The sequence below is a fragment of the Fusarium mangiferae genome (assembly GCF_900044065.1).
Source record: "Fusarium mangiferae strain MRC7560 genome assembly, contig: FMAN_scaffold009, whole genome shotgun sequence".
Taxonomy (NCBI): domain Eukaryota; kingdom Fungi; phylum Ascomycota; class Sordariomycetes; order Hypocreales; family Nectriaceae; genus Fusarium; species Fusarium mangiferae.
This window is the reverse complement of record NW_024573929.1, coordinates 114,768-141,359: the sequence shown is the minus strand read 5'-3', so window position 1 is coordinate 141,359 and position 26,592 is coordinate 114,768. Positions and strand designations below refer to the sequence as shown.

Below are 26,592 nucleotides of genomic sequence, written 5' to 3'. Positions count from 1 at the left end.
CTCGAGTAAATACACCGATGCACCCACAGTTGCTAAAATACTGGGCCATGCAGGTCCGCGAATTAATCCGGCAACCAGCTCGTGGCGATCCCATTAAAAATCTCAGTTGTAGCGGTCAACCTCAATGGGCTTTATCCTTCATCCTGTTATCAACTGTCAATCATCCTATGCTGCTCGTCATGCTGACCAGCACGATCCTCAGCTTGCTGTCGTTAGCAACCTGCCCTGCCATCGCGGAAGAGAAGACAGAGTCTGGCTGCGATGCACTGAAGCATGCCTTTCCCGACAAGACCTTTTACCCCAAGGACGCAGTCTATGAGTATGAGTCGCAGAAGTTCTGGTCCAACAATGAGATCCTAGACCCAGCTTGTGTTTTCCGTCCCACCAGCGCAAAACATGTTGCTGAAGCAGTCAAGCTGATGGGTACCGGTAATACATCCTTTGGTCTACGTGGAGGCGGACACATGGCCATCGCAGGTGCCAACAATATCGATGGAGGCCCGCTCTTCGTCATGTCCAATTTGACAACCCTCGAATTGGCCAAAGACAAAAAGTCGGTCTGGGTTGGACCTGGGTTGGATTGGGGCCAGGTTTATCGCTATCTAGGCGAGCGCAAGCTTGCAGTCGCAGGTGGCCGTCTCTCTCCAGTCGGAGTACCAGGTCTGCTTCTTGCAGGAGGCATCAATTTCCATGGGAACCAGCGAGGATGGGCTGCGGATAATGTACTCGAGTATGAGCTCGTGGTGTCCAGCGGCAAGGTCATATCAGTCACCTCAAGGTCTCATCCGGACCTGTTCTGGGCACTGAAGGGCGGATCTAATAATTTTGGCATCGTGACGAAGTTCAAACTGGCCACTTTCCCATCGGATCAGATTTACGCTGGTATTTACAGTGTCACTGATATACCTGGGTTCTTAAAGGTATGCGACACTGTAATGAAATTACTTCATGATGACTGACAGGAATGCAGGCTGTGGCAAATTTCTCGACCTTCAATACTGACCCTCTTGCACATATTGTTCCTCAAGTTATTGCAGTTGATGAGAAGACCACTATCGGTGGTGCAATTCTCTTCTATGACAGCGATTCAGACCCGGAGCCGGAGTGCTTCAGGCCATTTTTCGACCTTCCAGCTATTTCCAACACGTTCGAGAAAAAGACTCTAGCTCAGTTCTCAGATGAGACCGGCCAACTCGTCACACCCAAGATCAACAACCAGTTCATCGCCGGTACTACTACGGGTAAAACATATGAAGAGCTACTTAAGGGCATAAAGATGGTGAACGATGGCTTCCTCAACGCTCTTCCTGACTTGTACAAGATTCTGCCCGCTGAGGACCGCGTGCTCATCTCGGTTGACTGGCAGCCCATCGGCTCTCTCTGGACAAAAGCTTCAAAGAAGTACAACCCCGGAGGCAATGCTTTAGGTTTGGACGTTGAGAAGAAGGGCACATACATTGCTTGGGCAGAGGTTGTTGAGTGGAGTGGCGATGAGCATAACGAAGCTGTGTTCAAGTGGATTGAGGACACGACTTGGGCAATTGCTAATGCTACCCAGAAGGCTGGTCTGTATGATCCTTTCACTTACATGGGAGATGCCGCCGGGTTTCAGAATGTTTATGATGGCTATGGGGAGGAGAATAAGCAGAAGCTGCTTCAGATCTCTCGCAAGTATGATCCTTCTCGGATCTTCCAGAAGTATTGGCCAGGTGGCTTCAAGATTGGACTCTAAGTTCGATCGCGGTCTGTCTAGCCACTGGGGGTTGGTATGGATGGTTGTACATACATAGAATAGGCTCTAGAAAAAAAGATTTCATTTAAAAACTACTTGAAGCTAAGGCTGATAGGGTGCAGCTACCGATCAGGATTAGATTGGTTGAAGAATGATCTGGGTCCTTCCATTGATCTTGGCGTCAATGAACGCCTTGCCAGCTCCATTCGCAGTGACAGATCCTCCAGTGCTGACAGAGTACTGCTGACCAGGAATCAACCGCTCAAACCCAAGCTTGAAGACTCCTGCTTCCTTTCCGTTATACACAACCAAATCAAGCTTCTTTCCATCCTCGCTATATGCCTTGGCAACTAGGACCTCTGGGAAAGGCGCTTCCTCAAGGACAGGTCCACTCAAAGCCTCTTTGGAAGGACCATGAAGCGTAGCATTGGCCAAGTCACGTTGCTTAACGAGACGCGCCATGAGGGCAATCACCTGAGTAGTGGCTGAAAGGCCCTTGTTCCGAAGAGATCCTGTCTTGGTGGCTTCGACGGGAAAGTAGACGTTGTCGAGCTGTTCGAGGGCCTCCTTGCGGACTTTCTCGTCGCCAAACTCGGCGGCTGTTGCGGCGATGAATGCGCGGAGGGGACCCTCGCCGGCGCGGTAATTACCGGGATCCATCTTGTCGGCACCCTTGAGGTCTCTGACTACCAGTTCGCCCTTGCTGTCGTACTTGATGAATTCCTTTCGGATCATGGCCCAGTTGCGATGGGCGAGGTGGGGGAGGTATGCGGTGAGGAGCATGGCGTTGATGCAGTCGGTGAGAGTTCCGCAGAGACCGGGAAGCTAGATCACAGTCAGTTGGTTGCCTGGAGCGTAATGACGACGATGTGATGTGCTTACTGTGAGACCTGTAAATTCACTGCGAATGGGGAGGATACGACCATCACATTCGGTGAACTCCTCCTCGAGAGAACGTTCAAAGCGGTTCCTAAGTTTCTCTCCGCAATCGCGACCCAGGATGCGATCAGAGATGACTAGGCCAGCCATACCAGTGAGACTAAACAAATGATCAGCATATACATCTTCAGAGTCAGTTGTTGGTTTACGGTTGTGACCTACTTGCAAAGAGAGTAAGTCCAGTTCGGCTCACAGGGATAAAGGCAGTAGGGGTTATCGGTCATGTTCTCGTGTAGAGCATCAGCGAGTCCCTCGAAGTTGGTCTTGTAGTGTTTGCAATCGTCGATAACAAACTCAAGGGCATTCTTCTGATGGTAACGGCGATCGCCAGAGGCTTGCTCATATAGACCGATAGCGGAGCTGAGGTATCCAGTGACCATCTACATCCAGTTAGCAACGCCATCTCAGCTCAACATTGTACGGCTCAGCACTTACAATATTGTCCTTCTTGATGGGGTCCCAATCGCTGAGGGTAAACCTGCCAAAGATTGACTCCCACTTCCAGTAGCTAGATGAACATCAGAATGTCGTTGCAGAAATTAGTATTTGATGAAGTACTGACCTCATGATTCGTTTCTGGAGACTCTTCTCGATGCAGTTCTGAGAAGCCTTGGAGAGGTAGCCATGGAAGCCAGGAGCATAATGGCACTGGTACAAGCTGAGAACATCGACAACACCGTAGAGCTGGTATCTAACAGCGCCGGTCTGAAACTGATCAATGACATCGTGGAAGCTAAAGTCATCATGAGGACTAAGTCCTCGCTCGAGCATGTGCTGAACATGACGGAGTGTGTCGAGGGAGAGCTCACGGGAACCTGGTGCAGGTGCAGGTGTAGCGTTGGCAAGTTGCTCCTCGACAGCTTGGACAAGGTACTTATTGCGCTCCTGCGCTTTAGAGTATCCAGCAGCATTGAGAGAGCGAGCGTTACTCATGAGCCAGAAGATTCCAGTGTAGCAGAAGATAGCCCATAGGATGGCAGAGGGCTCGAACAGAGAGTCTGTGGCAAGGTACCCAGCTCCAATGCTGGAGCCTACCCATAAACCGATGGGGAACGCGATGCCGCCCATGGCGAACCAGACGAAGATGGTGACGGGAATTAAGACCAGTGTAGCCAGGAACGCAGCTGTCGACGCAAGAGTGGCGACTGCAGTGAAACCTGCACCGGGGAATAGGAAGCTCAGTGCAGCTGCGCGGTAAGACGTACTCTCAAGATTGTAAAAGGCCCAGAGGCCCGAGAGAGATAGAGCAAAGTACTGGTAGAGAGTCCTTCGCTGGTGGTATTTCTTGACCAGACCTCGACCGGCATTTGCGGGGATGAGAACGTCTGATAACATGTTAGTAAGATGTCAGGCATATGCATCTTGATGAGATAGTACCCTGAACTGTCCAATGGCCCCAGCCGAAGTCACCAGCGGCGTCACTTTTGTGATCAACGACATTGGGCGTGGAATGAACAGCGGTTGCATGGCCGTTAGACTTGGTGAAGCCATTCGCCTCCTTCGCCTTTGTTGGTATATGCGACGGGAGCTCCGTGAGTACATGTTCCTGGCTACCATTAGTAGCAGGAAGTATTTTGGAGAGCTAGAGCAAATCGTCAATTAATTAACTCCTTGGCAGGAGAAACGGAGGGAAATACCGTAACAGTCGACATTTTCAGTTATACCTTTTAATCGAATGCTTTGAATAGTTTGTTGGATTGGCATGAGGTTGGAAGATGTTGTTGAATACCGTTGAGAATTAATCTTTTAACATCTGTATGTTTGGCTCAAGTGCGGTCCGGGCTCCGATGCGGGGCCCCGGCTGTTGATGAACTCAATTAAGGTCTTTGCGGGGAAGCGCGGGGGTGCAGGTCTAAGTTCAGCTAAGATCCTGGAGGAACGGTTGCTCCGCGTGGGATTTCGTGAATTCTGGTATGCTCGGTAAGGCGGACCGCCATGGCCCTGGTCCGCCGATATTGTACGGGCAATATACTTAACTTTTTCTGTATGCATCTCACGAATTTATCGTCTGGCGCACACAATTTTCGTTCTTGACTTGTGTATCATATCACACTGCTACCATCAGACTGCCTGAGATTCTCATTGCCAACACAGTAGCAACGCCATTCAGCGCAATGGACTCCATTCAATCCACCACTGCCATCGTGGCTCATGCCCCTCAAGATGGCAAGAGAAATTGGAGACTTGAGCAGCTCCAGCTCCGAGCGCCCAGCGAAAACGAGGCCATCGTTGAAATGGTTGCTTCAGGCGTCTGCCATACTGATCTGGGCTGCGGAACTGACCCTGATGGAACTCCGGGATTTCCTGTTCCTCTATACCCACGCGTCTTGGGTCACGAAGGTAAGTTATAAGCACACCCTGCTCATATCTTCCATAATGTCTAATCATATTAGGCGCTGGTTACGTCCGGGCTGTCGGCTCCAAGGTCACAAAGGTCAAACCTGGGGATGCCGTTCTCCTCTCCTTTGCGTTCTGCACCCAATGCCACAACTGCAAATTCGGTGCTCCTGGCTACTGTCACGAATTCACTGCCCTCAACTTCTCCGGCTCTGGGGAGGCTTTCCAGATTTCGAAGCCTGGCTCTCAGAAGGTCGGGGGTTCTTTCTTTGGGCAGTCGAGCTTTGCGAAGCTCACGCGGGTCCAAGAAACGTCTCTTGTGAATGTCACCGACTTGATTACACACCCGGAGGATCTGAAACTGTTTGCACCTTTGGGATGCGGTATACAAGTAAGGTTATGCGACGGTGAGGTCTTTGTAAGAAAGCTAATGTTGGTTTCATAGACTGGTTCAGGGACTATTACCGAACTGGCAGCTGCAAAACCGGATGACAAGGTTGCCATTATGGGTTTGGGCGGTGTTGGTCTGGCAGCCATTATGGTATCTTGACTCATCGACTCATCATAATGAGAAAGCTAATATGGGACCAGGGTGCGAAACTCAGAGGCTGTAAAATCATCATCGGCATCGATCGAGTCCCCGCGCGAATCGAGATGGCAAAGCGACTGGGAGCAACCCACGGCATAGATACATCATCAGTCGCGAATCTCGGTGATGAAGTTCGCAGGATAACAGGTGGTTCTGGAAGTACAATCACTGTTGACGCAACCGGCGTGATGCCTTTGATCCAGCAAGGTCTTGACTTCACCGCCAACCAGGGCAAGATGGTTCTTCTCGGTGTTGCACCGATGACGGCTGGCTTGGAGATCTCGGTTGTTCCCTTCATGGTTGTAAGTTATTCGCAGCAAGGTACTCATTTCGTGGCTCACACTCAATAGACAGGCAAGCAGCTCATGGGTAGTATGGAAGGTGGTGTGCTTCCTGAGGATGTAGGTCTCTAACCATTGAAGGCGTCGATCAGCAGCTGACATTTGAGGCAGTACATCCCTCGCATGATTCGGTGGTTCCAGAAAGGCCAGTTTCCGATAGAGCGTCTTATTAAATTTTATCCCGTAAGTCAAATCGTGGATCAGCACATGGCCATACTTTCAGAAGGCTAATCTATCACAGGTTGGGGAGTTTGAGAAAGCAATCCATGATATGGAAAACGGTTCTACGATCAAACCTGTTCTAATTTGGTAGCTTCTTGATAACTGCGCGATCATCATAGGCACTTGTATGGATATCTATCAAGGCGCTTATTATATCTGAACACTGGTCAACCTGTATTGCATTGGGTCTCACCGTTGATTCGGTATATTCTTCCATAGCTTACAATATTGTAAAAGACCGTTACACCTTTCCAGGATATCTGCCTCTTTGAGCCATTCTATAATTTCCATTTTACAGGTATCACCAGCCCAAAGTGCCATTATTGGCAGAAATTAGATCTGTAGTCTTACTAGGTCGTCAAGTTCAATCGAGCTCGTGGTGTAATCAAAATCAATCCTCACTCGTCCTAATCAGGGCTATGTGCTATAGAACTTCTATTACACAAGATTAATACCCCAGATTGTGAAGCTGGGGAAGTGACTGAAGTCTGGGGCATTCCGACGCACCCCTAGGCTTCGTCAATCCACGGTCCGTCGATTCGGGTATCAGATCAAGGGATCCTTGCTTGTTCTGGTGAAACAACTCGTGCTACCCCGCGTCCCCCGCGTATGATGCAAACCAGGCAGCGTCGGTCCGGACGCTAATGCGGTACATTCCATCAAGTTCTTTGTCCGGCATCGTGGTAGGTTCGCCCATCCGATTTATGATTTACCGAATCAGGACCGAAATGCCGTGCCATGGCAACCAATACAGTGCAGAGCCTATAGACAAGGCTTGATGCGAGAATATCGGGTATTCAGGTTGGTCAGGTAGCTAAGAGAATGACACGTTCCTAGCATAAAGCCTTCAAACCCTTTCTATTATGATACATACTCTCCCAACCCAGTGCTTCTCCTATCAACACCATAGCCACAAGCATACGTCTGCATCGCCATGACAAAGCCCTCGAGTAACAGCAGTGATCCCGAAGTAGGCCACCATGAAGCTCTTCATGCTATCCGATCAGCAGCTAGTATCTCGATGAGCCCTGAGCTCTTTGAGAAGCTCTACCTTGCGCCCCCCAATGCTGTCAAGGGTGATCTGAGGAAGACGTTTGGAAACCCGACGCCTCTGTTAGCTCACCCTGTAGATGACTGCCTGATGAGCACAGCTGACGACATATTATAGAGCACTCGCGGGATTCTTGCTAGCTTTGATGCCTCTTTCGTGTGACTTGATGGGTTGGCGCGGTGCTAGCCACTTTGGTGCAGCTTCCATGTAAGTTGATCTTCCCTCCGTAGATTACATTCATGGTGGTAAACTAATACCCTTGAAGCCCTGTCTACTTCTTCGAGGGCGGTGTCCTCATGGTAATCAGCGGGATCATGGAGTGGATCCTTGGCAACAGCTTTCCTTCTTGTGTCTTTACAAGCTTCGGCTTTTTCTATCTCTCATTCGGTGGGATCCTCCATCCATCCTTCGCCGCATATTCTTCATATGCACCAGTAGATGCAAAGTCACCTGCTGAAGGAATGGCTACCAGAGGCTTCAATGCAAGCTTAGGTAAGTCTTTCCGACCTTTGCCTCCCATTTCACCCTGCTTTGTATTGCGCTGACACAGTTCGGGAAGGCTTCTTCTTGCTGGCCATGACAATATTGTCAATCATCTACCTCATCTGCGCATTACGTACGAACGTCGTCTTCGTTGTGATTTTTGTTACCCTTGTCCCAGCTCTGCTATGCCTCCTCGGAGCATTTTGGGCCTGGGCAGATGACTATACTGGGAACACGTTGTTGGCTCAACGGTTATGCGTGGTAGGTTCTGTGATATAGCATCGCTCTACCTAGCTTTTATCTCCTAACTCGCCACAGGGTGCCGGCGCACTACTCTTGGTGACATCGTTTGCCGGGTGGTATATCCTCCTCGCTATCTTACTTGCCATTGTCGACTTTCCGATTCAGATTCCTGTTGGTGATCTATCATCCGTTATCAAAGGTAAGAGTGAAAGAGAAATGGGCCTGACACAAAAGACCAGCTGAAGTCGTCTATTGCAACAAATGACATGATGCCGGTATTCACAAGCATGCCTTTCTGGACGCAGATAAGACGATGGTGAAAAAGGCTGAGATTCGAATAGCAAACGACGAGAAGGTTGTCTCAATTAGTTTTAAGGATCATAGTTAGTTGATACATTAAAAGGTGGAACCAATCGTGCTGTGCAGTATGTATCGACACATCCTGTTGAGGTAGAGACATCATGACTACGGGAAATGGAAAAGCCTCGTTGCTCCACAATTATATGTAGGCAATTATGGTTGAGGACGATACATACATCGATGGAGACTAGTGCGAGTCGATAGCTTCCATATTGACTGATGTAGTTCCCTTCCTAGAACATGAAAACAGAAACACCATCTCACACCGTTTCTTGAACAAGATCCATCCAGCTTTCTCAACAAGAAGCCAGGAACCAGATTTGCGATAACACACAAGTAATTGTACCCCACACATGAGAGTATACCAAAGTATGTTGGAGTGTCTAAAATACATCAAGTGTCCAATAATCCAGTAAAGCAAAAGACAGTATCAGCTCATGACGTAAGATCTCATGGTGTGACGAGCTCCATTTATGCCTTCAACTCCAGACAGCTCAAACGACCGTGGCGTCATGTTCACGTCAAAGTTGAAGAATGAAGGTGAGTTCATGTTGACAGAAAATTGACCATCGCCGGGACTAATGGATCTTGTTCTTGAGCTGCCGCACATGGAGCCGTAATCAACCATGGACCATAGAACTGTTTCCAGATCAGGCGATATGTCGAAAACGGCATGTGGATCAATCATCTTCTCGAAATCCTGGGAATGGGTATCGAAGTTGAGGAGTTGAGTGTGCTGTGAAATGAGTCAGTTATGTCTAAATGATTTGACCAGCCGTGACACTCACCATCTTGGCCGCGTGGTCCCAGAAATGACCCATTTTGTCTAGAATTTCTAATGAGTGTTGTCCAGATTCCAAAAGCTGCTGAGATGGAACTTGTCCCATGCTTTCCTTCCCGTGAATGAACATGGAGAGGATGCTGCCAGCAACACATGTCGAGTAAGCATAGAATGAAGCATCGACATGACAGCCCGCCTCTTGCGCACGGTGTAGCAGAGACGGGATCTTGGACGCGTGGTCACAACAAGCTTCATAAGTTCTGGACAAGAAACTCGCCGGTGCTTTCACTTTCAGGTTCTGTAGACGCAGTGCGAGGAGAAATGGGTGGCTGATGAGACAGTGGCATAGATGGAAGACGATGCGAGCAAATACGGCGTGTCCAACAACCTGATGGTCCGGCGATCCATTGGGAAGCTTGTTTTGTGATATGATGTCTTGGATGGGGACTTCTTCAACCTGGAGATGCTGCTCGATCAGCAGGAGGAACGAGTTGATTGCTGCAAATTCTGATCTGGAGTCCCAAGGTAACGTGTCGTCTATCTCACGTTGATGAAGGACATATCTGGCACATCGCCCTAAAGCTGAAGCGACGAGAATGGCGAGGGTGAAGTATCCACGGATCTCACCAAGATCAGCATCCCAGTTCAGAAGTCTGTGGAGCGTGGGGGTTTGTTTCCAAGTGCCAGTTCTGAACACTTCCTCTTCGCAGGGCAGTTGGACATGACAATCCTCGTCGGCGATTGCCGGTGGACGTGCTCTCCCGCAGGACACGAGTTTATCGAGAAGGTAGACAGACCAGAAGACGCGTCTTCGCTCTTCCTGTTCAACAATCGGGAGCATGGGATTTGGTTCGTTCATGAGTTGAAGATCTTGGCAGATCCGTACTGCAAGGCCAATCTTTAACCACCCAGAGCTTGTTCGACCAGCTTGTCAAGTATCAGCCAATATTTACTTTCTGGGGAATGGCGTTCTGACTCACCTGTAAAGTCAATAATAGCCAGGATGTTAGTAGTCTGCGCCACGTGAAAATTGGGTTCATTCTCAACAGTCAAATGGTCGCTCAACACGCACAACCAAGCTTGTCTCGCGTATCCCTCCATCGCGTCATGGGTGCGTCCTGAGAAGTATTCGTGATCCGAGAATCTCACCGAAGACGCCAGGATGGCAAATGTGAGGCACTTTGGTAGGAGCATGAAGCTGAACAGCTGTCTGTAGTGCTCTTCTTGGAAATAAGCGTACGGTTGGTTGTGGACGTGGGTGAAGTAGGTATCGACGAGATGCTGCACTACATCGTCTGGTGGCATTGTGCTAAAGGGCCTGGTTGATGGTTAGCGACTGCGATGAGCTGTAGGGAAGCATGTTTTCAGGTACGTACGGCGTGATGGACTCGGCTTGATCTGGGGATGAAGACGCTGCGTCTGAGAGCCGGCGCTGACCGTCTGAGCCATTACCTATGTATGTTGATGAACGAGGCTGGGTCGGAGAAACAGGCGCGTCGCATTGTTGCGGCAGAAACGGCTGATTGAAGTCGAACCTGTGAGTTTAACACCCTTAGTGAACAGATTCTTCGGCGACAAACGCGTTATGTAGCCGCGCGTACCTTTGTTCCGGACCATCCTGCTCACTCAACTTGGCCAACTGAGCTTCAATCGTGCTCAATCTCTGCAAAAGGTCGGGCTATCGTCGAGTCAGTCATGGCATCGTTACGCGACACTTGTTGCAGGCTATACATGACCAAACTGAGGAGCCAGAGCTGCAAGCGGGTTTGCAGTTACAGAAGCCATCGTCGCTGAGTACGCCTCATATTGGCACGAGCGATTGACACGTCGGCAATTGTTGCATCGCGGCTTATCTCCCGAACATTTCGTTTTTCTCTGTCTGTGGTTTGTTTCCACGTCAGTATCGTGATCATGCTTCAGGCGCGTTCGCAGAGGTGAGTGGGTGAGTGGTGTAACATGACGGACCGAGAGATCCACAGAAGGTGCTGATGTTGGAGAGGACAGGGCCCATACCGACAGCTGGTGCATGCTTGCCGAATACGGCGTATACCACTACTGCTCACAGGGGCATGAGCTTGCGGCTCGACGCTGGACGATGGTGCTGCTGACATTGCTCTGGAGCAGGTAGAATGCGGTCCGAATTGCGGGATGAGAAGGAAGATAACGAAGTGTATCCAGTCTGCGCATTTGCCCTACCTACGTACCTCCCCCCCTGCCCCATCTGCCGGCTGCCCGTGACACGGAACTTGGCCTGGGGAGATGAGCTATCATGGAGCGGGGTAAGGAGCTCGCTAACTCATCAGGCTTAGCATGTTGGCACTCTATGGTTGTTTGCGTTGTTTTGGTTGATCCTAGTGGAGACTTACCCCGGAGTTACGGGGTCGCTAAGATATAACAGGGTATGAACTCAATGACTGGAAGTTTATTATCCTTGTTATGTAACGTTGACGTCTCAGCGACCCTACATGGTTGAAATCAGGACTAGATTCCAATGTTTCCGTGGATAGCACAAGTCCAGGGTAAGCCCGTCTTTTAGACGACTATCCATGATATTTAGCAAATTGATAGAATAGACAAAGATTACCTCCTTACACACAATGTCTAGCCAGGAAATATTTCTTTATGATATAAAGAACTTGTTATGTATCTCTAAGATTTCATGTATAGCTATGTGAAAATATATTCCAGTAAAGCCTGACGACTCAAAACCGTTGTGCTACCGGATGTTCAGAGCTCCATACCATAATTATTTCATCCAGAATAAACCGCCTCTAGTTTTTGGACCTCTGTTCTTGTAAATATCTTCAAGCTATTGAGCTTTCTGGGAATTTAGCTGCATATCTCATACTGATATTTCTTGTTGTTTCCCTGCCTGCCCCGCGTGCGGCCTACGGTCCGCACTCAGGCTAGTCCTAAAATGAAAACCCGTGCCAGGGCAGCTATTATCTGACCACCAGCACCAACGCTCACTCCACTATCTGTGGTCTACACATGCTATAGGTTAAGTCAATCAACGAATACCATGGCTTGTTGTTATATCGCCGCGTTCTGCATTAGCCAGTTGGTCAAAGTCTACCAATTCCTTGACGTCGACGATGCCATTCGATATAACGAAGACGAACCCGAATTTCCCTATCCCGACACCAAATTCGCGGATGGTGAATACAAGGAATGTGATAAACGGAACGCTTCTCTTGTCCTGTCACTGTCGGGACTTACTTGTTCTGCTTGCTCAAGCGCAGTTGAGTCAGCACTGAGAAGCCACCCTGATGTGGACCAAGTACGAGTGTCGCTGGCTTTGCAACAGGCCACGTTGATTGGAAAGACCTCGAGTTTTGACAGTCAATCAATTATGAGACTCGTTACTGATTTGGGATACGGCGTTGAGCTTGGACCGCGATCACCTCAGGAGATAATCCGTGTTCTCAAGTCCAAAGAAGAGATTGCTAGGCTCAAATCAAGTCTGTCCAGTCTGGCTGGGTGTGCAACAGTGATACAGACAGTTGGCTTCCTTATCTCTGTTGGACATGGTCGCTTACCATCGGTCACTCTTTTCATAGCGCATCTGCTATGTGCAGCACTTACTCTGTTTGCGCAATGGCGGTATATACCGTGGATTCATGAGGATGGCTGGAATGCGATTTGTCGCGGGCAACCTAACATGAACACCCTGGTATCGTCCTCCATCTCTCTTGGGACTTTTATCTCGTTTATCGATTTGTTGGCATGTGGAACCGCCGTTGCGAACTCATATTACACGACCGTCATTGGTTTGGCTCTTGTGGTGGTAGCTGGGAGATATATTGAACTCATGTCACGCCGGACGACATCCGAGGATCTACTGAGAGTGTACAAGCCGCTTACACAGAGCAACTACACAAGACTTCACCCCACTGGAAAGGTATGATGTCCACACTTACCAAGAGTTGATAGTTTCACTTGCTGATCAACTTCAGACTGTCCCTCAAAGCTATCTCACGGCCGGCGACCAAATTGTCATCCCACCTTATTCCATCATCCCATGTGATTGCTACATAACAGAGGGAACATCTTCCATTAACCAAGCCCTTATCACAGGGGAAGCACTGCCAATCAAGAAATCCGTGGGGGACTTTCTTCTGGGAGGAACACGAAACTTAGGACAGGAACTGGTGGCCGGTGTTGACAAAGAGCAGGGAAATTCATTATATTCCCAGCTTGTGCATGGTGCCGTTGAGGCAGCAAGCTCAAAGGACGAAGATAACCGCACGGTCGATATGGTGACGAAATACTTGGTAGGGTTTGTCATGACACTGGCAGTAGTTGTTCCGCTTAAGGATATCTTCACATCTTACGAATCGCTGGGATATGGCACGATTCGAGTTTCGATGGCCCGAGCGATGACAATACTCACTTGCGCATGTCCTTGCGCCTTGGGGATAGCCATCCCCTCAGCAGCAGTTGCAGCTGTAGGTAGGTGCTTACGCTTGGACTGCTAGTCTTGTTTGCTGAAGTACTAACGATTCCATCCTTTAGGCATAGCAAGTCAAAACGGTCTTCTCATCACTAAGGGATACAAAACCATTCAGAAACTCAGCAACATTCAGTCCATCGTGTTCGATAAGACTGGAACTCTGACACGGGCAGTGCTGGATATTACAGACTTCGAAACAACCAATGCATGGAAGAAGCCAATCACAGAGTTCTGGACTTATGTCTGTGCTGTAGAGGAGCGCAGTGTCACGAGTCATCCGATCGGTAGAGCAGTCTTTACCGCTGGCGTGAGTCATCTCGATGGCCCTTGGTTAGAAACGAAAGCGTTTGTGGAAACGCGAAACATTACAAGTGAATCGGGTAAGGGCGTTTCAGGGGAGGTCTCTTTGGGCCAAGAACTCTGGCGACGTGTTGATATTGGGAGCAGGCGGTACTTGTTGTCCTGTGGCGTGAGCGATTTCTCAGTGATGTCTAATGGACACAGTGGTGTGATAGCAGTATACGTCGCTATTGACGGTAAATATGCTGGAACTCTCTATGTGACGGTAATGCCAGTCGGAGAAAGATACACTTCACCTGCTAACCTTTCTAGGATGCTGTTCGAGATGATGCAGAGAATACCATCCAACGACTCCATACGACGGGTCACTCAACGCATTTGGTAATTACTTGGCGTATACGCGAGGGAATATTTGACTGACGTTGGTAGTTGACTGGCGACATGCCTCAATCGGCACATCGTATTTCCCAGCAGCTGCAAATACCGGTCCTCGCGTCTGAAGCAACGCCTCAAGATAAGCTAGATCTCATCAAGAAACTACAGAAGGAGGGGGTCGCTGTTGCAATGGTAAGTAACTCACCCGGGTCTAGTGACATCCACACTAACAAGGCTCTTAGATTGGCGATGGACTGAACGATGGCTTGAGCTTAGCAGCGGCCGACGTTGGCATCGCTCTCTATCACGACGTTGCTACCCCAACAGTGGGTGCAACTGTCTTCATTCTCAACTCGCGACTGGACTCTATACCCATGTTGCTCGAAATCGCAGAACTGACCATGAAGCAAATTCGGTATAACTTGTTATGGGTCTTTGGCTACAATGCCCTTGCGTTGAGCATGGCTTCTGGGCTCCTCAATCCCTGTGGCATTGTCCTAACACCGTGAGTGAAATCTTATAGCTGTATTCAACAGTGCTAACTCAAGTGTTTATGTAGACCGCTCGCTGCTGCTTGCATGTCTTTCTCGTCGATCTTCTTGACGCTGAATGGGTTTTGGCTACGGAATAGGCTAGCTACGGTTTTCAAAGTAGAGAATTAGATAGAAATGAAATGGTAGTAAGGCTTTGTGAGCTTATTGACGCAATGGCACAAAAACACTCGCGAAGACTGTTCCTATTAAGAGCTTGTCGAAATCGATCAACAATCGAGTTATTCTAAGTTCGGATTCTCTCTGCTGATTCAAGTTTTGAGCCGCAAGTCTCGGCTACAAAGAAAACCTCTAGCTTGCAACTTAGAGATCATGCCAAAATGCCTGTACATTTCACAGCGCAAAGCTGAATCGAGTATTCCGTAGTCTAGTTCGTTCGTTGACTCGGTATTGGCCTCGGTTAAGGACTTTGGTCAGTAGCCCCACATTATCGGACCGTAGCGTCCGACTGAAAACACGCTAGTCTGTTTCTGTCAGTGTCACGGTCCGGTTCTAAGATTCGTTGCATAAGTGACAACAGCGTCAAATGGCCGTTACTTGAACGAAATCTCGACTAACAATCATATCTAATTTTCTTTTAATTACCTCTAATTAACTTTAGCACCGTAAGGATTGCCAAAATGACCAAGCCTAGCATCAACCTCAAAGGTGACTTTGTGCAAATCATTGACGGACAAAGCGCCCCCACCAAAGAAACTCGACATGGATTAAACCCTGCAAACCTACAGGAGATGGACAAAGTCCCTGTAGCGACTCAGCAGGATCTCGATCGTGCGGTCGCAGCAGCGAAGAAGGCTTTCAAGACATGGAGCAAGACTCCTTACGAGGAGCGTCGCGAATCTGTTCTTGCGTTTGCTGATGCCGTGGACTCTCATCGTAACGAGTTTCAGGCTCTCCTCACAGCTGAACAAGGAAAGCCGGTAAGCATTGACGAAACAGCGCTTAATCTGATGCTTATGAATTTGATGCTGTTAGATTCCTCAAGCTGCGTATGAGACTGACGCTGCTATCGAATGGATGCGTGGTATGGCTCAGATTCCTCTTCCAGAGGATGTTCTTGAAGACACTGAGCAACGCACTATCATCAGTCGCTACACCCCTATTGGAGTCGTTGCAGCTCTCGTGCCCTGGAACTTCCCTCTTTTGCTTGCCACAGGTAAAATCGCCCCGGCACTGCTAACCGGGAACGTAATTATCGTAAAGCCATCGTAAGTGTCCCCCTTGGAAGTCCGCCGATTCTGACTAATGCCGCGTTAATGAAGGCCATTTACTCCGTATGGCGGTCTCAAGCTGGTTGAGCTTGCACAGCAGTTTTTCCCGCCTGGCGTGGTTCAATCGCTGAGCGGCGATGATAAACTCGGGCCTTGGATGACTAGCCATCCTGGAGTTGACAAGATCAGCTTCACAGGGTCAACGACGACAGGAAAAGCTGTTCTTCGAAGCGCCAGCTCCACGCTGAAACGCGTGACCTTGGAACTGTAAGCCTCCTATGACCTTTCAAGCCCTCTATGATCGCTAACTCGGTCAGCGGTGGCAATGATCCAGCCATCATATTTCCAGACGTCGATATCGACAAGACTGCTGAGAAAGTGGCCTTTTTCGCATTCCTCAACTCGGGTCAGATTTGCCTTAATCTCAAGCGAATCTTTGTGCACCAGAGCATTTATCCCCAATTTAAAGAGGCACTCGTCAAACATGTCAAGAGCTATACTTTGGGCGATGGGTCCAAGGAAGGTGTAACGCATGGCCCGTTGCAGAATGCTCCTCAGTTCAAGCGTGTGAAAGGCTTCTTTGAGGATATTGAGAAGGAGGGCTGGAACGTTGCTGTCGGCGGCAAGATTGACTCTTCTGAGGGGTATTTCGTAAACCCTACTATCATCGATGTACCCCCCGAGACCTCCCGCATCGTTGTTGAAGAACCATTCGGTAAGACTCAGGCATTTGACCTGGTATTGAACTGGACTAATGATGCGCTCTAGGACCAATTGTGCCACTTCTGACGTGGAGTAGTGAGGAAGAGGTAATCGAGCGTGCAAACGATACGACCATGGGACTCGGGGCCTCTATTTGGTGTAATGACATTCGTCGTGCTCACCGCATTGCACGAGAGATTCAAGCTGGCAATGTCTGGGTTAACACTCATTTTGACTTGACTCCGATGGCAGCATTTGGCGGTCACAAAGAGAGTGGTATTGGAACTGAATGGGGTGCCAATGGTTTGAAGGGCTTTTGTAACGTTCAGACCTTGTGTCTGAACAAGAATGTCGTCTCGTAGTGATATATGCTTGTAGGGAAGGATTTTGTCGTTTATTGTCCTTATTACTTTGATGTTGTCTGGTTGATCGCTGTGGAATGTCCTCAATTGTGCCAGTGAAACGGGATCCCATCAGCTACTCTCTATGTGATCACACAATCGATGCTCCAAAGAGTATCACTGGAAGTCGTGATCTTTTCGAATTCCACAATCCTCTCTATATTTGTGAAGTGTAGTAACATTGTCAAATCCTTGGCTCAGGGCTGCGCTGAACTATATTAAGGAATAACTTTTGCAATGCTTCAGGTCTGACATTGATGTCGAATAAAAGACTCAACCAAAGATGCCACACGGGTCCTCGTCTGGTTTAGCAGCCTAGGCCTTCTGGGCAGGGACGCTGAAAGGAACCGGTTAATGAGTCCCCGCTCGGTCCGATGCCCGGGTTCGTTATCCAAGGTTCGTCATGTGCCGTTGCTCTGTCCCGGGAGACGGCTGATAAATCGTCCAAGACGCGGGTATCCACGACACCTCAGTGCTATCTAGAAATCCAATGATTTATCTTCGTTCTACAGCTCTTGGTTAAAACTCACCGCTAACAATTAAAGATGGTCTCGGTACTTCTCCCAATAATGAGACGCAGGCCCTTTCCTTCTTGCCTCGGGGTGATCACCTCCATGAACTTATCTCGTCCGTTTATCCTACGTCTCACTCCGGCCATATCCTACTCGACATCTGCGCAGCCGATCTGGTCTGACCCACATGAACCCATACCTCTGATCACACGAGCTCCAAGGCTCTCTATAGTCCAAGGTCCCATCAGCCCTCCACTTTGGAACAGAACTCTAGGAAACCTGGTCAAAGAGCAAGCTAAGCGGCGTGGTAAAAGAACTGCACTTGTTATACCATGGCAAAACACCAGACTCACGTATGAGAACCTTGAGCACCGCAGCTCTATTGCCGCTAAAGCCCTCCTCAATGCAGGCTTGAAGCATGGCGATGCTGTTGGAATATTTGCTGGCAATCGCTTTGAGTACATCGAGTTATTTCTGGCATCTGCTAGAATTGGGTGTCCTTTTGTGGTGTTCAACACAACAAATTCACCTCATGAGCTTTGCTCTGCCGTGGCTCGTAGCGGTTAGTCAGCCGAACTCATAGATCTTGCAGAACTCTAATACTTTGTTTCATAGATTGTAGGGCGTTATTTATTGCGTCCTCCATTGGATCGATAAAGACGGATGATCATGTTTACCAAGTTGCTACGACAACGGAAGTCGGCGCAAGTCTGGAGCAGCTTATTATGTTTGACAGATCTCCTTCAAGGGAGTTGTTTAACTGTCATAGATACAAAGACTTCCTAGATGACGGCACTAACGGAGCTATAACGGACGAATATCTTGAGCGAGCCGAGACTCGTGTCCAACCCACTGATGTCTTGAATATGCAATTTACTTCTGGTGAGATGATATGCATTAAAAAGATAGCTATTCGGCTTGCTATTCAGTCGCTGACATGTTCTAAGGTACTACTGGCCTTCCGAAAGTCTCCATGCTCACACACAAGTAAGAACCCCCTTCTTGTCAAGCAACCTTCAATCTCCTGACAAGTCATTCCAGCAACTTGCTCAACGATGGCAGATACGTTGGACATGCCATGAGACTCACACAAGATGACGTCGTATGTTGTCCACCCCCTCTATTCCACTGTTTCGGTCTGGTCATGGGATTTCTCGCCTCCTTCACCCATGGTAGCACTATCGTGTTTCCATCGGACAGATTCAACGCGAAGCAGACTCTCGATGCAGTTGAGGCAGAAAAGGCCACTGCACTACTCGGCGTCCCCACAATGTTCATATCGGAGCTCGAACAAATGGAATCCCAGCCTCGGAAAATCACAACCGTGCGCACTGGTCTCGTTGCTGGCTCGCCAGTGTCGCCTAGTTTGATGGATGAACTGAGAGCCAAGATGAATGTCCAGGGTATGCTTATAGCATATGGAATGACTGAGACGAGTCCTGTGACATTCATTACTTCCCTAGACGACCCTGATGACAGGATGCTGACCAGCCTCGGTCGAGTTCTTCCCCATACCGCAGCTAAGATAGTGGACACGAAGGGACACACAGTTCCCATCGGCGAGCGCGGAGAGATCTGCACTAGTGGGTTTGCCTTGCAAAAGGGATACTACAAAGACGAGATCAAGACACAGGAAGCAATGAGATATGATGAGAATGGTGTTTTGTGGATGCATACCGGCGACGAGGGATACTTGGACGAACAAGGTTACGGTTTCATCACTGGCCGCATCAAAGACCTAATCATCCGCGGCGGTGAGAACCTGTCTCCCAGCGAGATTGAGAACCAGCTGCTGCGTCATCCCGCAGTCAGAGAAGCATGCGTGGTGGCAGTCAAGGATAAGATGCATGGTGAAGTCGTCGCAGCTTTTTTACAGGCTTGCTCACAAGCGAAGAAGCCATCAGATGAAGATATCAGGGATTGGGTTTTGCAGGATCTGAGCCCAGTCAAGGTGCCGGCATTTATCTTTTGGCTTGGCCACGATGGCGTGGATGCTGAGTTGCCCAAGACGGGAAGCGGAAAGTATCAGAAGCATATCATTCGCAATATTGCAAATCGACTAGCAGGAGGGAGAGGCACGCCAAAGGATTGATTGATAGTTAAAGCTTATGACATCTCAACGAGACATATCAAGCTAACACACTGAAAAATACTAAGGGATTGAATACAGGTGATATTTGCTGATGTATTTGCTCTGATTCGGCTACTATAATGCTTCCAGGTTCGTGTAATTAGCTCAGCCCTTACAAGAATTGCTTTGGTCAGGTCTTCGATCGAGATGTGTCGCATTGAGATTGAGGGAGGGGGCTGTGCCGGGTTAATAATCTTGCACAGCCGGCGGGGCGTTTCAAAAACTTATAAGATGCACGTCGCAACCAACATTCTATCCTTGCTGCCGACCAACACCTCTTTTTCTCGCTCTTACAATCCTTTGAGGTATTTTCTACGTATTTGCAATCCATCTCTTGAAACATCCAGAAAATCGCAACAATGTCCGATGACACACCACGCAAGAAGCCAATTACTACTTGGTTCAAGTTCCGGCTTCCAGAGGATATTTTACTTGATCAATCATTATTCCATGCCCTGCATCCTACCAGGGAAGAGTGGACACATGTTCGTCTCTGCAAATTCCTCTTGGCTGAAATTTACTGACCCTCCAGGTCTGCTACGGAAGAATCAAGGAATCTCCACAAGACTGTGTGCTTCTACTCAATTGGGACCGCACCAGATCCTGGCTGGAGTTCTCGCAGTCAGATAGCTATGCAGAGTTACTTTCCAGCCTTGGATCTCACACGGATGTTCCAATAGTAACTGAGGTTATTGACTTCTCCAGAGACTACGTCACGATCGCGCTGTCATCTCATACCGAGGTGAAGAGAGTCTATTTCCCACCTTCAATCTCGTTGGAAACCCGCAAGGCTGTATGGGACAGGGTCCAACATCTGGTACCTAACGCTATCTATGGCAGAAAGTTTCAGCATAGGTACCCGTACATATCGCCCCCGAGTTTGGGCTGGATTGAAGGGAATGTGAAGTGGGAGGGGCAGGATGCTGTAGCATGTATCTGGGTTCATAAGTGGAAGAGTCAGGAAGCCGAGGAGAGATTCAAAACCACTCAAAGGTATCCTCACATGAAAGATGGCGAGTTTATAAGACCTCTGACTCTTGATATATTTGAGCAAGGTCTGAAGGATCTAGGCGCTTTGGGTTGGGAAGAATGCCACATTAACTTTGAGACGAAGTACATATCCCTTAGCCAGAGTGATTACCTAATAGCGTTATCTGGCTCTCATAGCACAATGCAGTTACTACCTAGAATCGTCACCACAAATCACCCTCCTTGTTATCGCACTGAATACCCGAGGGTCCTCCGACACTTGCAATGGCCCTCTCTACGCATCCCGCTTTGATGGTTATTGGCAAGGTAAAAGTAAACCTATGCCGCGCAGTCCAACCGTCACCTGTCTCAACTTCAATCGCGCTCGAATGCCAGTCCGTCATTGCTCCACAGCCCTTTTCTTCACTCTTGAGCTTTTTCCCATCGTCATCAATCCAGCTATAGCCGTTTGCGACAATGGTCACTGTGTAGAAGAGAGGAACGGCAAGTCCATCCTCAACTAGCTCGCAGGCAGCTTGCGGCTCTGGCGCGGGACCTTGCTCGCAGTTGGGAGAGTGGCAGGGGTAGTGAGTGCAAACCATGCCATCGGCGTCTGTTGTTGTGGTTGCATCGTCTCTGCAGTCGGGCATGCATGCAACCTATCGTACGTGTTAGATCACTTCCTCATGATTTCCATAGTGGGACTACTCACAACACCGCCTTTTGCCGTAAAGGCGAACCGTTTCACATTAATATCTGATGCTTTGAACAGTAGCTCAACATAAGTGCCACCTGGAGTTATTAGTATTGTCTAGAAGCATGGGAGTAACGAGTATCTTACTGGAATTATCGGGAACTTTCCACTTGATCTCAAGGTCTTTCCCGGCACCTCCACTCTCGATGCTATCGTCATCATCATTTCCAACCTTCCAACTCTTCACGGCCTCTTTGACATTCTCATCGGCAATTACAAACTCCCAATCCGACCCTTTATCATCCGAGACAGGGATAAAGAACTTTAGTGGGCCGCCCTGAGTTGGGATTGCTGCATGAGCTGTCGCCGAGTATGTTTCGTAACCTGCATCGCAGAATGGTGTTATCTCTGGTGTCGTCATGGTAACAGCTGCTCTGTTGATCCAAGATGCACAACTGGGCTTCTCAACACACGCCACTCGGTTACCAGAGCCCCCGCATTCTGTATAAGTGGCCGTTGAAACACAAGAGAGGCCAGACGATGTAGGATCACCAATGGAAGGAGCTTGGGTGAGTGTGGGGAAGGACTCGGTAGTCGCTTCGGTTGTTGTGACTCGGGATGTAGGGGACGTGAATCTGCCAAACTTCCTGTCAAGTCTAGCTTGTGCTGCATCTGCTATGTCATTGAGCTGCGCTTCTGCATACTCATCGACGTTCCATTCCTCCCATGTGAGCCTGATGGCTGTCACGGTAGGGGTCTCCGTGCTAACTGTAGTTGTTCTGGAGATGGTTCTTGAGGAATCCTCTCCTTTTACGTCGCAACCGTAAATGGTGCCGCAAGTTGAAATAGTACTCTGTGCTGTTGTAGACGTAATAGTCCCATCAACCGAAACCCCGTAAGAAGTTGTGGTGATGCACATCTCAGCTGTCTCAGTCTTACAGTCGTCGGGCTTGCTGGAGAATGTTGGGTTGCCGGCGGGATCGATACTAAGATATGTTTATCAGTCTGACATACCAGGAGCGAAGAGGTCTTGCCGGCTACATACGTGACACCAGGCCAAGGGATGGACCCCGTGATGTCCACCTTGATAGGTGCGGTGGGGTCGATCTTGATAATCGGAGGGGGACCACTAGAGAGGTTAGTTTTGATTCACGTTGGCAGTTTTCATGCTATGGGTGCTTTTGACGTACGGTGGATGAGTTCCAGGAGGTAGTACGAAGCTCCATCCGCCAATGGGAGCGAGGCATAGATCAAAGAACCACATGTCGCAGGGAATCTTGATACCATCATCGCTTCTCTCTGGGTCGGGTACTGGCGTTGTGATTGGGATAATGACCGGGACGACTCCAGCCGTCTCAGAGGACTCTGGAGCCTTTGTGATATCATTATTACTATGATTGGGGAGGGTCGTAACCTGACTATCGGGTAATGTGGTTATGGGATTGGCGGTCGACGCAGGAGCTGCAGTAAGTCGTTCTTTGGTGACAGGAGAAGTAGGAAGACTATCGCTTGGCTTGGTCGCCTCTGCATGACTTGACTGCTCAGTGTCTGGGACGGGGTCGATCGATGTCGGTGGAACAGATGGAATAGAACTGGGGTCCTGGCTTTGATGTTCACTATCAGTTGCACCTTGAGATGAACGAAGGGAATCTAGTGTCCCGGTTGCGAAAGGTGCCGTGATGGGAGTGTCTGTTCCGGTGAGTGCCGTCGAGAAAGTGCCAGTAGGAATTGAGATGGATGTAGGAGTTTCATTTACGGGCAGAGTTAGGTCTGAAGTGGAAGCCGTGGGACCACCGCCGTTAGTACTGGGTGTGACTATGGTAGTGATGCTCCTGTCATTGCCCCCGAGAGGGTCAGTGATAAGCTTGTGGGCAGTCTCGGAGAGATCTGTTCCTGGCGAGAGAGGATTGGTGGAAGGAATGGTGGTCACCAGGCCACCTGGTAAAGTGGTGGCAGAGGCAGGCTCAGATGAGATGGGAACAATGTGCGTGTTCGATATGGTGGTATCTCCATCTGGGCTATCACGGCTAGCATCTGATGACTTCTCGGGCTGGCTATTGGTAATCGTTGAAACATAACCAGTACCGTCGCCAGAGGTGGAAGCAGGGGTGACGCGGTTACTTGGCAATGTCAAGACTGGGGGCCCTGCTGTGATAAACACATGTGATGATATGGAGGACACCTTGGTGCGCTCTGATAGCCATCGTTCTGAAGTGGTTGTATCGGGAAGGGGTTGATGGTTCGTGGAGGGTTTGCCCGAGATATTACCATCAACTGTTGGAGACGACAATTCAGGTTTACGGAGAGTGATGATGGTGGTTGGGTCAGAAATAGATGGAAGCGGAGGTCCACACATTCCATTGGCGCCGCAGGTCCAGCCCTCTGGACAGCAGCCCTCACGACAACAAGCACTCTCTGGGAGACTGTAAGCCAACGTCAGTTACGAGGTAGTCAATCTTACTTGGGCCACAAATATGCTCTAGCCATCCGTCTCCAGGAGGACAGCAGCTTTCGCCTTGCAGAAGAACGCGGCAGTTGCCAGTACACAAGCAAGACCCACCGGGGCATGGTGACCTAACTGGTGAGCTTGACACTGACACCACCGGGAGGGCAAGGAACAACAACCACTGTGCCGCTTGGATCCTCATAGTTGAAAAGGGTGAATAAATTCAGACAAGTGAGAGCGAGGGAGAAGCTCTGAGAAAAGTATATGTCTCCCAGTTCTCAAACAGAAAATATCGATGTACGAGATAGTAGAAGACTGAACTGGAAGATAGTGAATTGGGGGCTTCTATGGCCGTGCGATACTGCCATATAAGATTGAGATCTCAAAATATGCACATGGGGAGCTGGATGAGTATCTACAGATGAGGAAAACTCCGATATTCTATAATTATCACAATGCCAAGTTATTATTAGAGCACGATTATCTTCAAGGCAATTTACGCAACTAAAGCAACAGCATCTTTGAAACGCCTGGCGCATATACGAAGTTGACCTCGGCATGGAATAGATCCTACTGAACAATTGACGCGCGACATGTATGGCGGCGCCAAGACAGACGGCAAGGCAGTGGCAGCTTCAACCTGCCCTCAAGAGGACCCAATTGGTTGTTTGGATAAGCCTCAATTGCGGTATTAATATATTGTGATGCAGGCATTATAATACTCTGTTGGCTTTGATGAATATGGTCTGGTGATGGGGCCAACAGCTACATCATGCAAGCGGTAATACCATGACAATGGGGGGCCATTTCTTTTTTCTTTTTGAGTCATACAATATACTCTCGATATTTGGGTTACAGCTCGAGGCTGAGCTGCAGGAAGGATTGTTTCAAATGATTTTTTCTCTCAGGACCAACACAGTGGATGACCAACATACAGTAGCAGTACTGGTGCTTTCTATAATTGCATCACCTGTTGGACCTATTCTAGCCAATGCGGTTCGGCGTTGTTGGCCCCCATAACCCCTGTCATAACTTTATGTGCTGAGTGTTTCCACTGACCGCAGGCGCTTAGGCGACCAAGACGCTGATCATTCGACATGCCATACACCACCTTCTAAATCCTTGTTCACGCTAGTGCTCAGACCTCTGGGACCAACACGCAAGAAAAATACGGACGATGCCTTCGCGTACATTCTTGCAATTTGCAATGAGTCCTGCAGGTAAGAGCATGGTTAGCACTTTAGCAGAACTTCGATTTCCTGGGTCCCAGTACCTTTCAACCACCATTTCACTCAATGAACTGCATATAATCGTTCACTCGCCTTCCTCAAATGTCTGCTAACATATCTTTCCATCATTGTTACTGCAAGACTCAATCACTCTTACTTAGCAATGTAGCTCCCATCAACCAATCTTTGGCCTGATCCTATCATCCTCGCCATCTCCCGTCATGGTTTGGTTACGTCCAAATATCTTTTCCTACAGAGCTTTACTGTTTTTACTTCTCGCTCAATACTCCCTCGGCTCAATTGACTCTGTCTTTAACGTTAAACAAGGCGGTGTTGGAGTCGGTGGATGTAGTTCTTACAAGGGCAAACTCAACCGATGGTGAACAGATGCCAGAAAGCTCGTCGACGCTGCCCTCTTGTATGCGGAAGATGACAGCGTTGATGGATGCGAATACCTGTACACCTTTTTTGCATTAGACCCCCCTCCCGCCGATGACGAGTATAGAACAACAGTACGCAGTATGTTCTCAATCCCCCAATCACACAATACTCTAGGTAGCCAGTTACTGATTCATTCCAATAGCTAGGTTACGGCTGGTCAAGAGACTTATCGATGGCGAATTAGAACTGCCAACCGGTAAGCCCTGGTAATTCTGCTCGAGTAAGTGGTTGGAGCGTAAGTATGTGTTGTCCCTGCTGAGTTACTATTTTAATAACGTGGTCTACGTCTAGGTATGGACTGGGATGACGTGGCCTACGATAAGAAGACAGGCAGCAAGTTCACAGGTGATGACGCCAAGAAGGTACGAGATGTAGTTGATGAACCAACTCCGCCTACAGATGAAGCAAACCAGCCAGAAGGTGCGTAGCCAGGTGCCAGGAACACTCTACTTTCCCTTATAATCTGTCTGACTCACGTTTCCTCAGAGTTCCCATTTTGGTCCTCGGATATCAGAGAATACCTGATAGATGAGGCCGATGACTGTTGCTCGAAGAAGGTCGATGGAGCCATCCAGAACTTTGGGGCTACTCATGAGGGTCTCTTGCAGACGTGGAAAACAGTTACCATCTGTGTCAGCAACTTGGGATGGAATGCTAAAAATGACTATCTGCGCCTTGGAGCAATTCAGAAGGAGGGCAAAAGTATTGTGGAATATAGAGCACAGTTCATGACATCATTCCACGAGCTCTTCCATGTTGTCCTAGGGAATGCAAAAACCGAGGAGCATGAAAAAAGCTGTAGGTTCAAAATCATTGCATGATTGAATGGACTAACGAGTCATTAGATGAACTGGGGTATACTGCAAACCCTAGGAAAAAGGAAGGTGAGAACCCTGGCGATGAGGATCAAGATATCATCTCCACGCAAGAGGCCTAGTACAACCACGAATCCTACACATTATATGCTCTTGCTTGTCTTCTTGGACAGAGAAATGAGCGTTTCACGTTCGCTAGTACAAGGTCAGAGCTCAAAAAGACGGAAGATCCAAAGGTTGAAGATAAGGGCGATGGAGGTTCAGGCGGCGCTGGCCATCGAAAG

At 48.9% G+C, this 26,592-nt stretch overlaps 11 protein-coding genes across 11 annotated transcripts; 8 read left to right on the top strand and 3 right to left on the bottom strand.

Moving 5' to 3' along the window:
• Nucleotides 1-179: 179 nt before the first annotated feature.
• FMAN_12132 (uncharacterized protein) lies at nucleotides 180-1,732 on the top strand (the record flags this gene model as incomplete). The annotated part of the gene is made up of 2 exons (XM_041834635.1): nucleotides 180-920; nucleotides 971-1,732. 2 exons carry the CDS (start codon nucleotides 180-182, stop codon nucleotides 1,730-1,732), a joined length of 1,503 nt encoding a protein of 500 aa, XP_041684878.1.
• Nucleotides 1,733-1,867: 135 nt separating this feature from the next.
• On the bottom strand, nucleotides 1,868-4,323 carry FMAN_12131 (uncharacterized protein; the record flags this gene model as incomplete). The annotated part of the gene is made up of 7 exons (XM_041834634.1): nucleotides 1,868-2,557; nucleotides 2,615-2,771; nucleotides 2,834-3,051; nucleotides 3,107-3,179; nucleotides 3,234-3,996; nucleotides 4,049-4,253; nucleotides 4,309-4,323. 7 exons carry the CDS (start codon nucleotides 4,321-4,323, stop codon nucleotides 1,868-1,870), a joined length of 2,121 nt encoding a protein of 706 aa, XP_041684877.1.
• Nucleotides 4,324-4,785: 462 nt separating this feature from the next.
• On the top strand, nucleotides 4,786-6,251 carry FMAN_12130 (uncharacterized protein; the record flags this gene model as incomplete). Its single annotated transcript, XM_041834633.1, has 7 exons — nucleotides 4,786-5,011; nucleotides 5,065-5,399; nucleotides 5,454-5,549; nucleotides 5,600-5,899; nucleotides 5,948-5,998; nucleotides 6,050-6,121; nucleotides 6,180-6,251. 7 exons carry the CDS (start codon nucleotides 4,786-4,788, stop codon nucleotides 6,249-6,251), a joined length of 1,152 nt encoding a protein of 383 aa, XP_041684876.1.
• Nucleotides 6,252-7,094: 843 nt separating this feature from the next.
• Nucleotides 7,095-8,180, top strand: FMAN_12129 (uncharacterized protein; the record flags this gene model as incomplete). Its single annotated transcript, XM_041834632.1, has 5 exons — nucleotides 7,095-7,273; nucleotides 7,329-7,418; nucleotides 7,477-7,703; nucleotides 7,771-7,955; nucleotides 8,013-8,180. The coding sequence occupies 5 exons, from the start codon at nucleotides 7,095-7,097 to the stop codon at nucleotides 8,178-8,180; spliced, it is 849 nt and encodes a 282-aa protein (XP_041684875.1).
• A 547-nt stretch (nucleotides 8,181-8,727) lies between these two features.
• On the bottom strand, nucleotides 8,728-10,863 carry FMAN_12128 (uncharacterized protein; the record flags this gene model as incomplete). The annotated part of the gene is made up of 6 exons (XM_041834630.1): nucleotides 8,728-9,033; nucleotides 9,086-10,005; nucleotides 10,059-10,396; nucleotides 10,455-10,613; nucleotides 10,680-10,756; nucleotides 10,810-10,863. 6 exons carry the CDS (start codon nucleotides 10,861-10,863, stop codon nucleotides 8,728-8,730), a joined length of 1,854 nt encoding a protein of 617 aa, XP_041684874.1.
• Nucleotides 10,864-12,100: 1,237 nt separating this feature from the next.
• On the top strand, nucleotides 12,101-14,868 carry FMAN_12127 (uncharacterized protein; the record flags this gene model as incomplete). The annotated part of the gene is made up of 7 exons (XM_041834629.1): nucleotides 12,101-12,979; nucleotides 13,035-13,530; nucleotides 13,594-14,096; nucleotides 14,144-14,212; nucleotides 14,261-14,398; nucleotides 14,449-14,711; nucleotides 14,766-14,868. The coding sequence occupies 7 exons, from the start codon at nucleotides 12,101-12,103 to the stop codon at nucleotides 14,866-14,868; spliced, it is 2,451 nt and encodes an 816-aa protein (XP_041684873.1).
• A 509-nt stretch (nucleotides 14,869-15,377) lies between these two features.
• Nucleotides 15,378-17,032, top strand: FMAN_12126 (uncharacterized protein; the record flags this gene model as incomplete). The annotated part of the gene is made up of 5 exons (XM_041834628.1): nucleotides 15,378-15,677; nucleotides 15,733-15,965; nucleotides 16,020-16,235; nucleotides 16,286-16,683; nucleotides 16,737-17,032. The coding sequence occupies 5 exons, from the start codon at nucleotides 15,378-15,380 to the stop codon at nucleotides 17,030-17,032; spliced, it is 1,443 nt and encodes a 480-aa protein (XP_041684872.1).
• A 653-nt stretch (nucleotides 17,033-17,685) lies between these two features.
• FMAN_12125 (uncharacterized protein) lies at nucleotides 17,686-19,675 on the top strand (the record flags this gene model as incomplete). The annotated part of the gene is made up of 4 exons (XM_041834627.1): nucleotides 17,686-18,145; nucleotides 18,199-18,465; nucleotides 18,531-18,570; nucleotides 18,625-19,675. 4 exons carry the CDS (start codon nucleotides 17,686-17,688, stop codon nucleotides 19,673-19,675), a joined length of 1,818 nt encoding a protein of 605 aa, XP_041684871.1.
• A 398-nt stretch (nucleotides 19,676-20,073) lies between these two features.
• Nucleotides 20,074-20,996, top strand: FMAN_12124 (uncharacterized protein; the record flags this gene model as incomplete). Its single annotated transcript, XM_041834626.1, has 2 exons — nucleotides 20,074-20,199; nucleotides 20,247-20,996. 2 exons carry the CDS (start codon nucleotides 20,074-20,076, stop codon nucleotides 20,994-20,996), a joined length of 876 nt encoding a protein of 291 aa, XP_041684870.1.
• On the bottom strand, nucleotides 20,908-24,025 carry FMAN_12123 (uncharacterized protein; the record flags this gene model as incomplete). Its single annotated transcript, XM_041834625.1, has 6 exons — nucleotides 20,908-21,342; nucleotides 21,396-21,475; nucleotides 21,525-22,363; nucleotides 22,423-22,506; nucleotides 22,568-23,792; nucleotides 23,839-24,025. 6 exons carry the CDS (start codon nucleotides 24,023-24,025, stop codon nucleotides 20,908-20,910), a joined length of 2,850 nt encoding a protein of 949 aa, XP_041684869.1.
• A 1,761-nt stretch (nucleotides 24,026-25,786) lies between these two features.
• Nucleotides 25,787-26,430, top strand: FMAN_12122 (uncharacterized protein; the record flags this gene model as incomplete). Its single annotated transcript, XM_041834624.1, has 3 exons — nucleotides 25,787-25,913; nucleotides 25,980-26,291; nucleotides 26,339-26,430. The coding sequence occupies 3 exons, from the start codon at nucleotides 25,787-25,789 to the stop codon at nucleotides 26,428-26,430; spliced, it is 531 nt and encodes a 176-aa protein (XP_041684868.1).
• Nucleotides 26,431-26,592: the final 162 nt, after the last annotated feature.